The 21,654-nt window shown below is 41.4% G+C and overlaps 1 protein-coding gene across 1 annotated transcript in view; it reads right to left on the bottom strand.

Annotated features, from left to right (window-relative positions):
• Window positions 1–21,654, bottom strand: part of LOC132392450 (inactive dipeptidyl peptidase 10-like) — a 905,047-nt gene that overhangs the window by 132,546 nt on the left and 750,847 nt on the right. Inside the window, exon 9 of the mRNA XM_059966307.1 lies at window positions 11,398–11,552. Coding sequence (XP_059822290.1) covers window positions 11,398–11,552 — 155 coding nt within the window. The remainder of the gene's footprint in view (window positions 1–11,397; window positions 11,553–21,654) is intronic.

Here is a 21,654-nt window from a genome sequence, read left to right as displayed (position 1 = left end):
CTGGAGAAGAAGGGGTTTGAAAAGCAAGAAAAGTAGACCATAGGAGAAATGGAAAGAGGAGGGACTCTGGGGGAGGGAGAGGCAGGTGGGAAGAGATAAGCAGCCAGAGCAGGGAATGAAGAAGAGGGGAGGGAAAGAAAAAAAATTACTGAATGGAGAAATCGATATTCATGTCATCAAGTTAGAGGCTACCCAGATGAAATATAAAGTGTTGCTCCTCCACCTGAGGGTGGCCTCATAGTGGTACATGAGGCAGCCATGGACCAACGTGTAGGAAATAATGTATTGTGCAACTCAATAAATACTTAACTTATAGCTTTTTCCACACCACAGTGGCATCAGCAGACTATGTAAACCAGTTATCCTTTAAAATGTAGACTTCCACGATATTCTTTTCCCTAATCTCCTCACACCAACCTTTGTGCTCTACTGTACTCACTGTAGGCGATAGTATCTTCATCCAAAGTTCAAAGTATGTATGTATTATACAACTTTGAGATTTATAGGCAGCCACAACTCAAAGAAACCCAAAAGAACTGATTAAAAATAAAGATCATCACACACTCAATATGTTGAGGAAAAAGATCATACAAACAATAAAAGCAAGCAAATAGCATTCAGACCTGAAGTTCACAAAGAGGGTCCATTGAAGGACCCTCAGTTTAGCAGAGAGCTCAGTAAAAATCACGGAGCTTCGGGCCCTGACACCCTAATCTTTTCAATATGACCAGGCACTTAAATTGTCACCCAAACATTGGGATCAGATGCTTTGACAAGGTCTGGGGCCTGGACTCATCCGCCTCAACTCGGTGTATGCCTGATCTTTTCAATTTGGCCCGGCACTTAATCTCTTTATTTCCTTCTCTAAAATTCTCTCGCTATTTACCTTTATAGACTTAACTAGTTGCCCCTTCTGAAAATTTTCTTCAGTTCATCTGTGAAATGCCTTTTGACGCTTTCATACTGAAGACTCTAAATACAGGTCCTCTAGTACCAAGGGTTAAGCTAACAGAAAAACAGCTCAGCTGTGCAGTTGGGAACAGTCAGGGATCAGCAGTCAAACCATGAAGGTCAATTATTTTCTCTCTGATGAGTCACAATGATATTTCCTAAAAGCATAGCTGTTTTAGAATCTCTCAGAACAAAAATTATTCTCTTTCCCCCCCACCCCCACTAATCCCTTGTGTTAAGCACAGACAGCTGTTAAATTCACATATAGCAACCATATAACTACCAGAGAAATTATAACACATTTTGTGGCAGTGTCAGAGATGTTTTGACAGATCAGATGCATCATATACAAGTGCCCAAAGGTTATTGTGAAGATCATGGAGATAAGGTAGCAAAACCATAGCTTTTGCACATATTGAGTTCTAGTAAAAGAAGAAACATAGAACCTAAAACAGTTCTACACAACTACAGGTTCTTCAGCCCAGAGTGTTGTGCTGATCCTTTAACCTACTCTAAGTTCAATCAAGCTCTTACCTCCCAGATAGCCCTTCATTTTTCTTTCATCCAGGTTCCTATCTAAGAGTCTCTTAAATGCCCCTAATATATATGTCTCTACCACCACTAGTGGTAGCACGTTCCATGCACTCGTGTGTAAAAAAACACCTTTCTGTAGCACTCACCTTATGCTTTCCTCCAATCACCATAATGTTATAACCCTCGTTTGAGATAAAGGGGATATCAGAGTCTAAAATGCCCAAACCAAAGAAAGCTCAAACATTTTCAGGGCAAGTACTGTGGCACAGCCCTCCAAGAGGACCACAACCTTGTTGTAATCTGGAGGCTTGTGTGCCTCAATGACCCGGAGAGCTGTGTTGGCTGGAAGCAGGGCTTTATGCTTTGGCTTTTGCTGGGGTCACCCATGCCAAACAGGTCAAAGGGCTGAGACCAGACTAAGAGTGGTCCACCGGTCCTCCAGCCTCAGGGCTGTCAATCCTGACTGGTAAAACCAGCAACAAAAAAGAATCCTTCTCCATCTGAGTGCAATGGTATTCCGGAGTCTCTACCCGGGACTTGCATGACTGGCAGAAGTGAAAACCGAGAGGAAGCTACTGATGCAATGAAGTAAGCCCTGAACACTGTCAGAGATGGAAGACCTTCATTGCTACCCTAAACACCAGTGGAATACTGGGCAAAGAGAGAGAGAGAGACTTTGGCTAAACAGGTAAACATGTTGTCCTACAGCTCCAACGACCCAGGCTAAATTCTAACCTTTTCTGCTGTCTAGGTGCAGTTTGCACATTCTCCCTGTGACCATATGGGAGTTGATGGTATAACTAGCTGGTGTAGATTGTCCCTGGTGACTAGATCAGTGTAGAATATGGGGAAACTGATGGGATGTGGGTGAGTAAATTGGATTAATGCAATTGGTACTTGGCAGTCAGTGTGGATTCACTATGCTGAATGGCCTCCTTTCATGTAGAATGACCAATCAAGTCACGTCTATTGTCATTTAGCTGGATAAATGTATACCATTAAACAAGACAAATTTCTCTGAACTAGGGAGTAAAGCACAGTGGTACACATAACATACAGTACATATAACACACAATAACGCAATAACTTATGAAAGAGGATAAAATCTACAGATGAATTATACATAATTAAACAAATTAAATATTGTAATGTACAGAACAGATTAACCAGTGATCATAAAATACTCTGCAGATGCTGTGGTCAAATCAACACGTACAACATGCTGGAGGAACTCAGCAGGTCGGGCAGCATCCGTGGAAACGAGCAGTCAACGTTTTGGGCCAAGATCTTTCATCAGAACTGAAGGAGGAGGGGGCAGGGGCCCTATAAAGAAGGTTGGGGGGGGGGAAGGAGAAGGCTGGTAGATGCCAGGTGAAAAACCAATAAGAGGAAAGATCAAGGGGTGGGGGAGGGGAAGAAGGGAGGGGATAGGCAGGAGAGGTGAAGTAGGAATGTAAGGGGAAAGCACTATGTGTAGTAGAAGAAGGAAGAATCATGAGAGAGGTGATAGGCAGCTGGAAGAGGAGGCAGAGTGAAAGTGGGATGGGGGAAGGGACCTGGCATTGTGGAGAGCGCACTAGGGAGCGATCTGTCCCGAGAACTTCCATTCCTGAGCATAGCGTTGAAACATACGTTCTTAAGTGTTTTATATCCATAGAAAGGTAAAATATATACTACATACTAAGACAAACATTTGTCTAACTGATGCTAAGTAATACCGGATGTACCTGTTCTGACTTACTTAGTAAGAGAACTTCCGATTTTTTTCAATTCCGTTGCACGATAACCCATAAGTCATCTCTAGCTTACTTATAATACCTAATACAATGTAAATGCTATGTAAAAGGGTTGTTATACTGCTCTCCATCCATGCCGGATTGACGTGGAGGATCAAAAACTCAAGACCCCAAAACCTAGTAATTAAACCACTGCGTTGCTTAGTAATAATTGTAGCTTTCATTGGGGGCAGAGCCTTTCTCACTTTAACCTTTAAAATTGTTCCAATTGTTGAGCGACGTAGCCTAATGTTTGTCCAATGACCGATGGTGTTTCACCTCTTTCCAATCACTTTATTATTTCCACTTTATTTTCAATCATGATCATGATTATTTCCGTGAACAAATAAAATGCGCATTCAGAGCTCCACCGCTGGGTCCTAATGTCCACCGCACTGAGACAGGTTAAATAAGCTCTGGGGTTCCGCTGGGTCCTAAGATCCACTGGATTGAGACAGGTTGAATAAGGGATTTGAGCATTCGCGAATTTTGGTATTCGCGAGGGGTCCCAGAACCAATCACCGCGGATAAGGAGGGCAGACTATAGTTCAACTAAGGCTTATTGAGAAAGTAAGGAGGCATGCGATCCAAGGGGACATTGCTTTGTGGATCCAGAACTGGCTTGCCCACAGAAGGCAAAGAGTGGTTGCAGATGGGTTATATTTTGCATGGTGACCAGTGGTGTGCTTCAGGGATCTCTTCTGGGATCCTTACTCTTCATGATTTTTATAAATAACCTTGATAAGGAAGTGGAGGGATGGGTTATTAAGGCTACGTCCACACTACACCGGATAAATTCGTAACCGAAGCCTTTTCTCTTTGTTCTTACTCTTTGTCCACCCTAAAACGGCGTTTTTGTCCCCCAAAGCCGGAGCTTTTCAGAAGCACTCTCCAAAGTGTACATTTTTGAAAATGCCAGATTGGCCGGATCAGTGTGGACGGTGTAACCGGAGAAATCTGAAAACGCTGCCAGACAGCAGCGCGCCATTTCATTGTTTTCTTGAACGCAACCTAACAATTTCAGAACAGACGGCAACGAAACTGATGCCAGAAGAGTTAGAAATGTACTCACCAAATACTTTGACCCATAACTTACTGAATAAATAAGTATACTCACTTTGCCCTGTTTTCTGTCCTTGCTTGTATGAAGGTGGTTTACCTATCTATGCAAGTACTTCTCTGACAATAGATGTGTAACAGCCTAATGTAACATTGTATGGAAATACAAGATAACACTGATGCAGACATGTTTTATACATTTAACAAGGTGCTTTATTAATGCAACAGAGTTAGTTAGTTTTTCAATGTTCGTTGTCAGCCGGGTCAATCTGTCTGTGAACTCCCTGTTGGTTGCCGCCGTACGCTCCAGTATTTGTTTTTTTTTAGTTTTAAATTCTCCCGCGCGAGAGCCAACAGGTGTCCGTTGTTTTAAGTTTTTCTAGTCTGTAACTGCACAAACGTGCACTTTCACGGTGAGATTCAACACCAAATATATTGTTTGTTTTCGGCAGATGTGTCCTGCACATGCCCAATAGGAGGAGATTCACTGAAATCTCTGCTTCAGTGTGGTCAGAGATATTTTTCAAAACGCCTATCGTTTGGACGCCTATCGTTTTTACACAAAACTGGTGTTTTCAGAATTATCCGGTCTAGTATGGACATAGCCTAAGTTTGCTGATGACACAAAGGTTGGGAGTGTTGTGGATAGTGTGGAAGGCAGTCAGAGGTTACAGTGGGACAATGATAGGATGCAAAACTGGGTTGAGAAGTGACAGATGGAGTTCTACGCAGATAAGAATGAAGTGGTTCATTTTGGCATGTCAAAAATGATGGCAGAATATAGTATTAATAGTAAGACTCTTGGCAGTGTGGAGGATCAGAGGGATCTTGGGGTCCGAGTCCATAGGACACTCAAAGCAGCTGCACAGGTTGACTCTGTGGTTAAGAAGGCATACGGTGTGTTGGCCTTCATCAGTCGTAGAATTGAATTTAGGAGCCAAGCGGTAATGTTACAGCTATATAGGACCCTGGTCAGACTCCACTTGGAGTACTGTGCTCAGTTCTGGTCAGCTCACTACAGGAAGGATGTGGAAACCATAGAAAGGGTGCAGAGGAGATTTACAAAGATGTTGCCTGGATTGGGGATCATGCCTTATGAAAACAAATTGAGTGAACTCTGCCTTTTCTCCTTGGAGCTACGGAGGATGTGAGGTGACCTGATAGAGGAGTGTAAGATAATGAGAGGCATTGATCATGTGGATAGTCGGTGGCTTTTTCCCAGGGCTGAAGTGGCTGCCACAAGAGGGCACAGGTGCTTGGGAGGAGGTACAGAGGGGATGTCAGGGGTAAGTTTTTTTACACAGAGTGCTGATGCGTGGAATGGGCTGCCAGCACTGGTGGTGAAGGCAGATATGATAGGGTCTTCTAAGAGACTATTGGACAGGTACACAGAGCTTAGAAAAATAGAGGGCTATGGGTAACCCTAGTAATTTCTAAGGTAGGGACATGTTCGGCACAACTTTGTGGGCTGAAGGCTTGCATTATACTGTAGGTTTTCTATGTTTCTAGTTTAAGTTATTGAGGCACATCTCCACAAGTATTGTCCATGCTCTTGTGTAAGTTGCACTGAGCCTTTGAACACTTGCCCTGTGACTCAGTATCAGTTTTGTTTGATAACACAGTCGGCTCAGTTTACAATGATAGTAGCAAAATCTAGTTTTTGACATCTTACATTTTTTCAATGTTTTACTGCTAGCTGTGAAGGAAAAGGAATGCATACTGTAAGTTCTCAGTTGAAGGGCTCAGGGATGCAGATGAAATAATCTCAATTTAAATAAATATTCAAGGTGTGAGGCAGAAAGATTTTTTTTATACATTACTTTGCCAAGGTGTTAGGCACATATGTATAGCTGGGGTTCCTAAGACTTATGCACAGCAAATTATTGTTAATGTGGAGTGGAGAGTGAGGTTGTAAATCTGTCGGGAGCAAAGGATGTTGGAAATAGTGAGGGTGGAGTCACTATAATAGTGAGAGTGGGACAAATGACAAGGAAGTAGTGCCAGGGATTGGGGTGGAGACCCATATCAGAATCAGGGTTATCATCACTCATATATCTCATGAAATGTTTTTGTTTTGCAGCAGTATAGTGCAATATATAAAATTACCACAGTACTGTGCAAAAGTCTTAGCCGTCCTATTTCTATCTATCTATATATCTAATATAGAGATGGGGTGGTTAGAACTTTTGCACAGTACTGTATATGTACTTACTGTAATTTATAGTTCCCCTTACTATTTAGTGCAATACAGTACTGCTGCAAAACAACACATTTCATGACAGTGATATTAAACCACATTCTGATTCGGAAATGTCCTTAACATTTCACGTCACTTTCCTGTTCATTTATCATTTGCCAATCACATTAATTAGTACTTCAAGAATCTATGTTCCTCACCATTCTCTGACTTTTGGTGTTATTCAGCTGTTGGCCAATTTAGATAGAAGGCAATCCCTGTGGTGACCAATTTCCTCCACAACTGTTCTTAAAATCACTCAGAAGGATATTTTAGACTTGTGATTGAGCAATACCTTCACTCTAATGAATGTCTGGATATTTGTACTATGGAATACAAATGAGACTGATTTGTGAATGGGTTATAACTTAACCTGCAAAACAAATTTTTTTCAGAAAATTGCTTCCTCAGAATTTGGTTTTGTTTATGATAGACCATTTGAAGCTGAACACAAATATAATTTCAGACTATTTGTATCAAATAGGAATTTGGAAAAACAATAATTTATCTTTTATTGAATATAATTTGCTTAATTGCATAATGGTGCTGACACTTACAAAAATTCAACTAAGCTAAAAATGTTTTGTTGATGATTTTCACTTCTACTCAGTGTCTGAGTCTTCTCACTTGTCCAACAATAATCAGCCAGCATTGATGGATTCCAGTTGCCCTGACACCATTTCTCCATGACTGCAATGTCCTGGTGAAATCTTTCACAATGTTCACCATTGACAGCACCAATGTTTATAGGGAATAAATCTAATTCGGAATGCAGAAAATTAATCTTTGGTGACATCTTGCTCTTCATGGTTTTGTATGCTTGAAACATGTTGTCAACCAACTTCATGTAGTTCATGTAGTTTGGTGCTCTGTAGCTGCCAAGAAAATTTTCAACAACATCTTTGAACACTTTCCACGCCATTTTCTACAGTTCTACTAGAATTTCCTTGAATGGACTGTCTTTGATGAACTGATTGATTTGTGGATCAACAAAAATGCCTTAATCTTCGCATCAATTATTCTAACTTGAATTACCAATTGAAATTACAAAAATTAGTGATCAGAAAAAATGGTACTTGATAGGGAAATTTCATGCAGATTTTCATGATCAGCAGCTCAAAATCCATAAGATATACCAAAGGTATTCGGGAAGCAAAATCTTGGTTGTCTAGTAATATTAAGTATCATTCCAGAGATTTGATATTTTGAGATAGGGATGAGGGAATGTAATGGGATGTGGTGAAAAGTGAATCTGATTCAGCAATCTTATTATAAAGCACCAGACAATTTACTGGAGGAATTCAATGGATTGAAAATCATCAGTGGGAGGAAAGTATTTGTCAATATTTCACAGGCCAACACGTTGCATCTGGACTAAGACAGAGTTCTAAAGTTCTCCTGGTTTCTCATTAAGTTGAACTTAATGTCTGCAGTCTTCTTCTTCAGCCTGCATTAGTCATTAAACATAATAACAGTATTCTAAACAATTGATGGACCCATTCCCAATTTAATGAAAAAATCCAAAATTGGAAAGAGGCATACACCAGTGTTCATTGTCAGTGAGGAGGTGATGTTATTTCCAATCTGCATTGACTCTCATCTCCTGTGAGAAGTCAAGGATCCAGTTGTAGAGGGAGGTACAGAGGTCCAAGTTTTGAAGCTTATTGATTATTACTGAAGGGATTGATTGTTACACACTGAGTTCTAATCCTTAAACAACAGTCTGACATAGGTAATACTGTTGTTCAGGTGGTCCAAAGTCAAATGGAGAGCCATTGAGATTGCATTCACTGTAGACCTATTAAGGTAGTAGGCAAATTGCAGTAGGTCCAGGTATTTGCTTAGGCAGGAGTTAACTCTGGCCATGATCAACCTCTTAAAGCAGGTAATCAGAGGAGATATTAGTTCTACTGGATGATAGTCCATGAGGCAACTCACCCCACTCTTCTTGGGCGCTGGTATGATTGTCACTCTTTTGAAGCAGGTGGGAACTTCTGACTGCAGCAGTGAGAGATTCAAGGTGCCCTTAAACACTCCAGCCAGTTGACTGGCACAACTTTCAGTGTCCTGCTAGGTACTCCATTTGGGGCCAGTTGCCCTATGCGTGTTCTCTCTCTCTTTCTCAAAATATATTCTGAGACAGGGTTTCCAAATGCTGCAGGGATTCGCACAGGTATAGTTTTATTCTTCATTTCAAAATGTGCATATAAGTTTCAGCTCATTAGGGACTGAAGCATCACAATCATTTTTGATGTTAGGTTTTGGCTTGTAGGAAGTAATGGCCTGTAAACCCTGCTATGGCTGGCATATGTAGGATTTTGCCTCTAACTTCAGTTGGGATTGTTTTTTTCACTCTTAAGATAGTCTTCTGTAGGTCATATCTGGACTTCCAGAAGCGTTCTGGATCAGCAGTATTGAACACCTTGTATCTCTCTCTCAGAAGACTGCAAACCTTCTGGTTCGGGCATGTCACTATGTGTGTTGTGACTGCTGAATACGATGCTCATCTCCTCCAGTGCCAGCCTAATGATGACCTGGGGAGGGGGTGGAACTTCAAACATGATTATGGTGGAAAACTCTCTTAGCAGATAGAATGCACTTGACCACCCGATGTTCCAGGTTGTTAGAGAAGGCCATTACAGAACTGCATTGTGTGTGTGTGCTATAAAGAGTTAATCATGAAGCAAATGCCACCCCTCTGTCTTTACCTGAAACCAATGATCGGTCCATGCGGTGGATGGTAAAGCTCTCGGGAATGCTAGGGGTCAGCCGTGTCTCTATGAAGCAAACTGCACAGCAATCCCTGATGTCCCTCAATGTCTTCAATTTTATTTTCCCGAGATTACATATTAGCCAGGAGTATGGTAGGGAGAGGGGCTTCAGGGTCCCACGTTACACTTTTACCTACAGCTCAGCAAAGCAGTAGCACTTTTATAAAGAAATTGCACTCACTACCTGGTGTCCTATAGGTCAGAGTCTGCTGATTTTCAGAATCAATAGATTTTTGTAAACATCTTGAAACAATTTTGCTTCCTGAATTACCCATGACTGTGACTGGATTTCAACTGCAGCAGTCCTAATCAGGAATATTTGACGATTCTCTTTGGAGTTGTACACAAGTAGTCACCACTCACTGGTAATGCTGAGTCCCTCCAGTAGACAATTTGTACCCTGTAATAACCTTGTCCACACTTAAATAACATTTTTAGTTAAAGCTGATGAGGACCAAAGCAGTGAACCACTGCATACCAGGACAAGGACCTTTGAACAATGTAATTAGATAAGGTAAGCAGGCCATGAGGAGCCCTGGTCACAAAATCCCTCTGAGAAACTGGCTGGTTACAAAGCCTTACCACCAGTTCTTTCTAAGCCATCAGAATTTGTCAATATTTCTGAATATGTAAATGAAAATACATATCTGATCTGGAGCAGGAGCTAAGAATGGACATTTTGCCTCAAAAGCGGGAGAAATCCATCAAATTCCAACTCTATCACTAGAACCCACGTGGAGTATTGTGCTAAAGTACGCTGGGAAATGGCTGATGAGGCACACCAGGAATTTTAGGACTTGCTAATTTATATTAATATCACAAAATTGACCCTCAACCATCGGGCTCTTGAGCATAAGGGGACAATGAGAAAATTCCAAACACCTTTGTAAGATAAAGCAAACCAACTGAGTTGCCTCTTTCATGAGTACTTCCCTTTACTCAGATATGCAAGAGATGCATGGTATTGAACAGTTGTCAGAATACGTTGAAGGTACCTAAAACGATTTCTCGACAGAAAGCCCTCTGCATCGCTCTTTAAGCACATCTTTTATCTTGAAGCATACAAATTGGAGAGTTACTTTGTATTAAAGATTAAAGATCTTAACTGCAAAAATCATTTGCATTTGATATGGTGCATCTGTTCAGAAAATTTAAGTGTCTAACATCTGACAGGATAATTTACTGTTATCTCCTTCCAGAATATGGCTTAAGACATTGCTAACAATTGCTATGGAGTGTTTTAAATATTTAGGGAAATGACAATTGATCATCTGCCACAATCCAGTTTATATTTAGTATTGCAACACACACAAAATGCTGGTGGAATGCAGCAGGCCAGGCAGCAAATATAGGAAGAAGTACAATCGATGTTTCCGGCCAAGACCCTTCTGCCCAAAACGTCAGCTGTACTTCTTCCTATAGACGCTGCCTGACCCACTGTGTTCCACCAGCATTTTGTGTGTGTTGCTTGAATTTCCAGCATCTGCAGATTTCCTCATGTTTACATTTAGCATTGGTTTGCCACTTTTCACGCAAAGGCCTGTATGATACATGGCACTCTGCCAATTCCAGTATCATTCACGATAAGTTCTCTAGAAGCTGAGAAGTGGTGAATGCAGACTATAAACTATATTTCACTAATGGGAGTGTTTACATATTTCTGGAAGCTTGGTGAAAGGATTAGCTTGGTGAGCTAATCCTCCTCACTTCAGCTGCTTGTCAAAATCATAGACATCTGCTGCTTCTGCTCAGCAGAGGTAGTTCATGTAAACAGACTCAAAGGGCACAGCGCATTTTCAATGTATGCTCAGTGCTTCTAATAAAACCGCTGTACTTACAGAATATTTTAAAAGGTGACAATGGATGTCCTTTCTTTCTTTCTCAACCTTTCTACACAATTCAGAACTGATAACGTTTCATTTTCTTTGTTGTCAGTCCTGGACTCGATGATCTAAATCTATTTTTCTGTACTTTGCAACAATGCAAGATCACACAACAAATTCTGATTGCAAATTTATGCATTACTCAGTAATATATATATTTTTTAAAGATTTGCATTTGTTTTTCTTACCTTAGGATATGGGTACTGTTTTCCTTTTGGATACAGGTTACCAGTAAACCGTGGAATTATCATATTAGGCACCAAGGAGTCGTTGATCATCAGAAATGCCAGACGCTCTCCATTGGGGGACCACCAGTGAGTAACATGGGAATGAATCAGCTCCTCTGTAATCAAAGCATTTTCATCAAAATAAAACAATCAATAAAAGCAATCATGAGGCTCCAAACAATTTACAGCTAACAGGAGCTTGTGAGCATTGGTGAGTTCAAATACAAAATAAAATATTTAACACTTAGATACACTATATCAAATGCTTTTGAGGAAAATAATGAAATGGAATTACAAGTTAATAAATATAATTCATAAGTGAATTGTGCATACTGAAATCAGGCTTATTTCCATTACAGTTTTTCTCTTATGTATGACTAAACAGATAATTCTGGAAATGAATAATTTTGATATATATATCTCACAATTATGTTTAGCTGTTTACTGATTTATAGTGTATCTGCTTAGCTTCTCAGTGTTCCAGAATGGTTTGCCCTGGTCCCTAAATCAGTATCCTTGAATTTTATATATATATGTATATGTACAAACACACACACCCACACACACACGCATGCATGCACGCACGCACGCACACGCACACACACACACACACACACACACACACACACACACACACACACACACACACACACACACACACACACACACACACACACATGCTGTGTGTGTGCTCAAGACTTTTGCACAGTGCTGTATTTGCTGAATGATTCTGCCTTACAAAAGGCCTAGACAAATTAGGATACTGGGCAAAGCAGTGGCAGATGGACTGCAGTGTCGGGAAATGTATGCTCATGCATTTTGGTGGAAGGAATAAAGGTGTAGACAATTTTCTGAACAGGCTGAAAATTCAGAAATCAGAGGTGCAAAGGGACTTGGGAGCCCTAGTGCAGACTTCCCTACAGGTTAATGTGTAAGGTGAGTCTGTGGGCAGGAAGGCAAATGCAACATCCACGTACATCTCGAGAGGACTAGAATATAAAAGCAAGGATGTAATGCTGAGTCTTTATAAGGCACTGGTTAGTCCACATGTGGAGTATTGTGAGCAATTTTGGGCCCAGTATCTAAGAAAGGATGTGCTGGCATTGGAAATAGTCCAATCGAGATTCACGAGGATGATTCTGGGAATGAAAGGGTTAGTGCATGAAGACCATTTGAAGGACCTGGGCCTGTACTTGCTGGAGTTTCGAAGAATCTCATTGAATCCTACTGAATATTGAAATGCTTTGTTAGAGTGGATGTGTAGATGATGTTTCCAATAGTGGGACAGCCGAGAACCAGGGCATAGCCTCAGATTACAAGGACATCCCTTTAGAACAGAATTTCTTTATCCAAGCATGGTGAATCTGTGTAACTCATTGCCATGGATAGTTGCAGAGGCTAAGTCATTGGATATATTTAAGGTAGAGGTTGATTTGTTCCTGATTAGTGGGAGTGTCAAAGGTTACGGGAAGAAGGCAGTAGAATGGGGTTGAGTGAATAGCGGAGCAGACTCAATGGGCTCTCTGCTCCTATATCCCATGGTCTTCTAAAGTAGATTAAGAGCAGAATGGCTAAACAACTGTTAACAGATGATGAGCCCTACAAGGAAACAGCGATTGAATGAACAAGAAATCATTCAATCTGCCAGTGCGATCAGGCTGGGTCTAATCGATCAAATCTTTAATTAAATGCCTTGTACCATTGATGCACAACATTAATCTCCAAGTGTCTCCTTTCCTAGTAAAACACCTTCTCTATTGAGACTACTTGTACAATACCAATGAAAGCTACTATAACCAACAATTTAAATCTTTTTCTAGCTGAAGAAAATATTGGATGTCTTCCAATGTCAGCTAAGTCATCTTTTATTACCAATTACAGTGTACAGTTGAGGTACAGCCTCTTTTTTCACTCAGTACTTCCACTTAGCGTGAGTAGACAACATATATCTACTACTTCCAAATTGTGCTGGTAACATTTGTTTCTTGCTTTCTTTGTGTAGGCATTTGCAACAAAATTTTGATGAAGTCCTTTACTTTCTTGTGATGCATTAAACAGTGTTAAATGATCTGTAGGACAATGGATAGTTGGGACAACAGAGTGAGAGAGAGAGGCCTCCTTCATTCAGGGTCAACCATGAATGCGGTGTCCTGGCTGTTTAGAGATGCAGGTCTAGGCAGTACCATATGGAAGAAAGCTGTGCCTATGTAGCAGGCTCCCCCACTCCACACGTCTGATGAACCTAAAGGAATGGCGGAGACTGATGCAGCTTGCTACCAGAAGCATTGCAGGAGTTTCCAATCAGCAGTGAACTCAACGTAGGACTACCTTAGAGACTGCAGCTCTGGATTTTTCCCTTGGGGTTTACTCCTGACCTCCAAGAGGACCACAACCTTGTCATGGCTTGGAGGCTCACGTGCCTCAATGACCTGGAGAGTGATGTTGGCTAGAGTCAGGGTTTTATGCTTTGCCTCTCAATAGAGTGACCTGTGCCAAACAGGCTAAAGGGCAGAAGACAGACTAAGAGTGGTCTATCAGTCCTCTAGGTTTGGGAGTTCAGCTTAGGACTGACAACCCTGACTGGTAGAACAAAATTACTACGGAAAGAACAATGAGGAGTCCTTCTACAGCTGAGTGCAATGGTATTCCTGAGTCTCCAGCCAGGTCTTGCATGACCGACAGCAGTGAAAACCACAAGGAAGTTACTGACATGATGAAGCAGTCTCCGAAAACTGCCGGAGATGGAAGACCTTCTTCGCTGCCCCAGACTCCTGTGGTGAAATGAGCAGTAAGTAACCAAGATTACTTCTGAAGCCTTTCCCATGAGTGAGTATAGAAACAGAGTTTGAGATCAGAGTTTTCCTTCAAGATGTGCTGCCAATCCTGGCTAAAGCAATTGGTATAAGGTGCCAGTAACCCATCTTTGCCTCCTCTCCTATCATTAGAAATAGTCTTCGTGAAGGCCAAGAGTTGGACTTGGTATGTCAGAGCCTATTTTTGAGATGCACACCATTGGGAGCAAATAACAGGTAGTGGGAGCTTGTCCCCATTACCACCCTTGAGTGAAACCAAGCTTTGCTACAGCAATGCAATTGTTTAAATCAGATGACAAAAGGCTTGGATGAGGTGGTGTCTGAAATAGGCATCTGTAGCATGGTTGCAAGTCCCTGAAATATGACATAACTTCACAATGCCACAGATCTGTGTGAACTTGGACCATAGCAGAGTAATGAGGTCAGGCTTATTCTACAGTAGTCTATGCAGACAGGAATGACCTGTAACTTGGAGCCCTTATCTATGCTTTTTCATTCAGTGTTCTTTAAGGTAGCAGAGCCTATGCTGACAACCTTCAGTCATTAGAAGTTTTGGTCCAGCTTGGGTGATGGAAAATGTGTTGAAACCCACTTTGTATTTGAACATAAAGTATGGTGCTTTATGTTGGGGTTCAAAAAAAAGATCTTTATCAGCTTGAGTTAATGATGGACTCTCAATGTGTTTGAATTATAAGACTAGTCGTAAATTGGGGGACCACTTCATTGAGCACATCCGCTCTGTCAAAAGCAGAACTTCCCAGTGGCTAAAAATTCTAATTCCTATTCCCATTCCAACATGTAGGTCCATGGCCTCCTCCTGTGCCAAGATAAGGGGATAAGGATATCTTTTTACTCTGGCATCTTCCCCTTTCCTTTCCAGTCCTGAAGAAGGGCTTCAGTCTGAAACATTAATGGCTTATTCATTTCCATAGATGCTGCCTGACCCGATGAGCTCCTCCAGCATTTGGTGTGCGTTTCTCTGGATTTCCACCTTCTGTGGACTTTCTCATGCTTATAATAAATAATGTATTTGAATTTTCTGTGTTTTCAGGAAAACCATAACCATTTATAAAAATCATAGTAAAAGGAATTCTTCGTCTTCTTCTTCAGACTTTTAATGGTGGTTGGCAGCCCAACTTAAAGGTGTATTACCATCACCAACAGGATTGGAGTGTTGAGTAGAGAGTTGGGAAGTAAAACCCCTACTAGTTCTTTATCAAATGAAAACTAAATTACCCCAAAAAGCCCTATAGATTGTCAATAATGAAAGACAATATTGTGAATTAAATTGGTCACTTCCAAAACTTAACAGTTTTTAAATGAAAATTACCAACACCCAAAGGTAATAGCGTAGCCTGCATTTACTTTCTTTCAACCTTGTATGCTTCACATTGTAAAAGAATGTGTTCAACTGTTTCATAATGCCGCACACCCTGGAGTGATGTTTTCCAACAAGATTTAAGGAATAATTAAGCATAGTATGCCCGATTCTATGTTGAGTCAATATTATTCCGTCACTTCTTATTTTACCCCCTTCTGCCATCAATCCAACAGCTTTATGTATTCTGTAAAGATGTCTCCCCTCATGCCCATTATCCCACAGGTCTTGCCATAATCCCTAAATTCCTAGCACCATTGACCCCTTGGCTTCTGATTTGCTAAGTGAAAGGTCTATATCCACAGTACAACATCTAACAGCTTTTTTGGCCAAACAATCAATGCACTCATTCTCCTCAACACCCCTATGTGCAGGGACCCACAAGAAGACACATGGAAACTGATACTCTGACTATGAAATAAACTTTGAAGAGCTTCTAGGAGTAAATCTGACCTACTGCTAGAACAACCTGTTTTAAGATTAGTCCAAACCAATAAAGAATCTGAACAAGTTACAACTTTAGGACAAATTTCCGCCACCCACTGTAAAGCCAAAATGATGGTAACTAAACACGAGGAAATCTGCAGATGCTGAAAATTCAAACAACACACACAAAACGCTGGTGAAACACAGCAGGCCAGGCAGCATCTATAGGGAAAAGCACTGTCGACGTTTGTGCCGAGACCCTTCGTCAGGACTAACTGAAGGGAAAGATACTAAGAGATTTGGAAGTACTGGGGGGAGGGGGAAATGCGAAATGATAGGAGAAGACCGGAGGGGGTGGGATGAAGCTAAGAGCTGGAAAGGTGATTGGCGAAAGTGATATAGAGCTGGAGAAGGGAAAGGATCATGGGATGGGAGGCTTTGGGAGAAAGAAAAGTGGGGGGAAGCACCAGAGGGAGATGGAGAACAGGCAGAGTGATGGGCAAAGAGAGAGAAAAAAAACAAACAACTAAATATGTAATGGATGGGGTAAGAAGGGGAGGAGGGGCATTAATGGAAGTTAGAGAAGTCAATGTTCATGCCATCAGATTGGAGGCTACCCAGCCGGTTTATAAGGTGTTTTTCCTCCAACCTGAGTGCGGCTTCATCTTGATAGTAGAGGAGGCCATGGATAGACATATCAGAATGGGAATGGGACGTGGAATTAAAATGTGTGGCCACTGGGAGATCCTGCTTTCTCTGGCGGACTGAGCGTAGGTGTTCAGCAAAACGGTCTCCCAGTCTGCTTCAGGTCTCACCAATATATAAAAGGCCACACGGGGAGGTCTCACCCTCCCAGTAATGGTAATGGTGATGGTAACCAATTCTGCTGTATATACTGATAGATGGTGAGTAAGAGGATTTACAATTGCAGACCAGCTGCTGTACCATTCATGTGGGTCCATATTTATGCAAAGAGATTAGTGGCCAACTGGTGAGGTGCAGATACACAATTTTAGTGTACAAATCTAGACAAGAACATAGCGAATAGGAGCAGAAACATACCATTCAGCTCTTTGAACCTACTCCACGTTCATTTTCATCTGACTGTATATATATATATACACACACACAAGCAAACGAAATAACGTTCTTCCATACCACAGTGCACCAACATACATCGCACACAGCACATAAAACAAAAATTACCACAATGATAAAATATAATATGATTATATGACATAAAATATGATTCAAACTGCATGTAGTACAGAACGCAGGTAAATAGTAAACAGTACAGTAAACAGCTTGCTGTCCTAGAGACGAGACCTCGGTGGTGGCAGGGTATTCATTAGTCTCACGGCCTGAGGGAAGAAGCTGTTACTCAGACTGGCTGTCCTAGTCCTGATGCTCCTGTACCTCTAACCTGATAGTAGTAGGTCAAAAAGATTGTGGGATGGGCAGCAGGAATCCTCAACAATGCTTCAAGCCCCTTCTATACAATGCTGCTGGTAAATATCAGTAATGGGGGGGTGAGAGAACACAGCTAGTCAGTATGATTACGGCTCCTAATCCAAGTTCCGTCCTGTTCCTACGTTCTCCCCATTTTATTTGGATCCCTCTAGTCCTTATGGAATATCCAGCTCAGATTTGGATTCATTTATCACAGGTACATCGAAACAGAGAGAAGCATCGCTCGCAAGAATAATCAATATGATGTAGGGAGGCGCTGAGGGCAGCCCGCGTGTGTCACCATACATTCCAGTGCCAAGATAACATGCTCACCATGTTCATCAGAACAACAGCAAATCCCTTTCTTCCCTCCTATCCACTCACATACAGAGACAATACTCCCGTCCCAGGAAAGCTGCCTCTGTGCCCTCAGCCTCTACTGGAGTCCCAGGCATGCAGACATCAGGTCGTCGACTTCCCTAGTGGATCCTCAGGCTCTGAGCGCTCACCATCGGGCCTCAGATTCCGGTCTTCTGGAAATCTTCCTTATACTTAAAGGTTTGGTTTCAACTGCTTTCTGCAGTAGAGAGTTCCACAGATTCACCACTTCCCCCGGGGGAAAGTTCTCCTTATCTTAGTTTCAAATGGCTTTAACCTTTAGGGTAGGTCATTTAAAACAGATTTCTTAAGCAGAAACCTAGAGAGTTTCTTCAAACATGCACAGTATTGTGCAAAACTCTACGTGTGCATGTGTATATATATATAGAGCTGTGATGCCTAAGACTTTTGTAGTAATTTTATGTATTGTACTATACTGCTGTCACAAAAAAAATCAAGTCATATGTGAGTGATGATAAACTTAATTCTGATATGGGTCTCTATTGTTGACTGAGAGTGGGAAGGGGGCAGGGAGAGGGTAGGGAGTGGGAAGCACCAGAGAGATATTTTGTAATGATCAATAAATCAATTGTTTGGATTCAAATGACCTTGCCCGGCGTCTCAGGGCCGGGAGTTTCTGTACCCATGCTATCTCTGGGCCTGGCACTCCTCTGCCACCTGGTCCACACCCTACCCACAACACTCCCCCCTTGCCATTCCCAACACACTTTGTTCCTGTCAGATTTACAAACGTGTTCTCCACCCTTCTACATTGACAAATACAGGACTGTGCAAAAATCTTATATGCTCCAGTTATATATAAATAACTAAAACTTTTGCACAGTAATGTAAATTGCCCAATTATGATAGTATATGCCAGTGGGCCTTACATTACTGGTAGGGAAGTTACAGGAGAAGATTCTTAGTGGCAGGATTTTTTTTTATCATTTGGACATATTAGGGATAATTAATATGGTTTTGTGTGGAATGGGTCCTGTCCAACAAATTTGATATGAGATACATAGATTAGGTAAGCAGTCAGAATGATTTTGCTGGAGTGAAAGTTTCAAATACTAGAGGGCATTATTTAAAAGTGAGAAGGGAAAGTTTGAATAGGAGTTGTGAGAGAGTTTTTTTGTACACAGGTGATAGGCATCCGGAGTGCAATGCCATGGGAGGTGGTAGGATCAGACATGTCAGGCTGTCTATGGTTGAGGTCAACCATGGATGCTGCATTCCGGCTGTCCACATAATACACAAGCCAGGGTAGTTCAATGAAGGGAGCAAGCTGTTGCTCATGTAGCAGGCTCCCCTACTCCACATAGCTCATGAATCCAAAGGAATGGCAGAGACCAATGCAGTTCAGCACCAGTGGCACCACAGGAGTTGCCAGACAGTATACAGAATATAGTATATGAATGTATGTACTACACTGCTGTCATAAAAAAATCAAGTCATATGTGAGTGATGATAAACCTAATTCTGATATGGGTCTCTATTGTCGACTGAGAGTGGGAAGGGGGCAGGGAGAGGGTAGGGAGCGGGAAGCACCAGAGAGATATTTTGTAATGATCAATAAATCAATTGTTTGGATTCAAATGACCTTGTCCGGCGTCTCAGGGCCGGGTGTTTCTGTACCTGTGTTACCTCCTTGACAAATCCTTGACCCCATTTGTCACATTTACTGGGAGTGTTGTACATGAAGGCCTAAAGCATTATTAAGGATCCCTACCACCCAGCCCACAATCTCTTTGATCCACTACCATCAGGAAGGAGGTACAGAAGCATCAGGCTGGTCCAGGCTGTAAGACTAATGAACACACTGCCACCACCGAAGTCTCGTCACTTGGACATTGAGCTGTTTACTGTTTATCTGTGTTGTGAATTCATACACTTTGAATTATATTTTATTAACTTATTTGTGGTAATATCTTGCTTTATGTGCTGTGTGTGATATATCTATTGTGGGTGCACTGTGGTCCAGTGGAACGTTGATATATTTGGTTGTATATATGGTTAGTCAGATAACAATAAACCTGAACTAGGAGTCACATTTAATTAGCTAAGTTTAAAAAAAAATCTAAACTCTGATTGTGAATTATTAGGAAGGAAGCAGAATTTTAATTTTATTTGGATCATTTGGGGCTGAAAGGGAAATGGATCAGCCTTGATGAAATGGGGGAGAAGACCCGATGGGCCAAATAGCCTACTTCAGCTCTTATATCTTACAGTCTTTTTAATAGTGTTGGAAGTTTGCATATCTTGCAGAAACCACCCCCTAACTTATTGTAATAAAATAGATTTGCAAAGGTAAACCCATTCTTGTAATGTGGATGCTGGTCCTCAGTTATTCCTGTTTTCCATTTAGTTCCTCGGGCTCTTTTAATATGCCACTGAAGTACAAAACTCATAACTAATCTCAGCAATCACCTTTCCATTATTTCTTCAACCCAATCGCTACAAGTGCTTGAACTCAATGAACTAAGCTGCAGACTGTGGCATTCCGAGAATACAGACTTAATTAAATACTTCTTAATATTATTGTAGGTTAGCCGTGTATTTCAATAAAAATTACATTTTTCTGAAGCAAAATGCTTTTAGATTGTATGGCTTAATAGAAGAGCTCTGACTGTCCATCTGTAATAGGTTCTGAGTGGAAACAAACTTTAACCATATGTAGATTTTTTCATCCTTATAATAATATTTCTGCCAGATCAGTGAGTCATACTTGATTGCCAGCTAATTCTGCTTCATAATATGACTTCCACTTCATCAGTACACATAATCAGCTGCTTCTGACCCGCAATATCGTTCATTCAGTATGTGCCATGTCGTGTGATGTGAGTGATTATGGTCTTTGACCATGGTTGTCCTTGGCAAATTCTTTGACAGAAGTGATTTACCATTGCCTTCTCCTGGGCACGGTCTTTACAAGACAGGTGACCCCAGCCATTATCACTACTCTTCAGAGACTGTCTGCCTGGCGTCAGTGGTTGCATAACCAGGTATGGTGATATTCACCAGCTGCTCATATGTCTATCCACCAACTGCTCCCATAGCTTCACGTGACCCTGATCAGGGTCTTAGCAGGTGCTACACCTTGCCCAAGGGTGACCAGCAGGTTAGTGGAGGGAAGGAGCGCCTACACCTTTGATAGAGACTTATTCCATCCCACCACCTAAGGCTTACAATATACCCTCCCATAATCTGTTAACATAGTATTTGCATAGTTTTGCCTCATTCATGCTTCTGGCTTTGGGCATCATTAACAAGGCCATCATTTTTGTCCATGATAAATATTTTATATCCAATATCTTTAGCTCCTTCATCACCGTCTTTTTAACCTGCGAGCTTAGGACCCAGTGGAAACCTTGTGTTGTAAACCTATTATTACCAACACCTGTTCATGGATGAGTGTCAGAAAATAAACATGGCTGTCACAGAGAGCTCGCATGTCAAAGCTGTTTTATCAGCAATGTTGTTTATACTCAGTGATTAGATGCAGTGAATGGTGTCATTGTGATAATTATCCTTTCAACTACGTCGCATTGCAGCATAATATTTAAAGCAATAGCAGCTTGGCAGCAATCAGTGTGCCTGTCAGACTGGTGACAAGCTGCCAGCTGTGAATCACTGTGGATGCAGTGTGACGTTTAAGATTCCACTTTGTGGCTCCATGAGTGAATCTGCAGGGTTTAGCCCATGAACAGAGCATTTCAAATTCAATAAAATTGAAAGGCATTTTTTTTTTAAATTTAAGATATTAAAAGGTGA

This window comes from Hypanus sabinus, chromosome 4 (assembly GCF_030144855.1).
Source record: "Hypanus sabinus isolate sHypSab1 chromosome 4, sHypSab1.hap1, whole genome shotgun sequence".
Taxonomy (NCBI): Eukaryota; Metazoa; Chordata; class Chondrichthyes; order Myliobatiformes; family Dasyatidae; genus Hypanus; species Hypanus sabinus.
The sequence above is the reverse complement of the archived record's forward strand: the minus strand, read 5'-3'. Positions and strand labels throughout refer to the sequence as shown.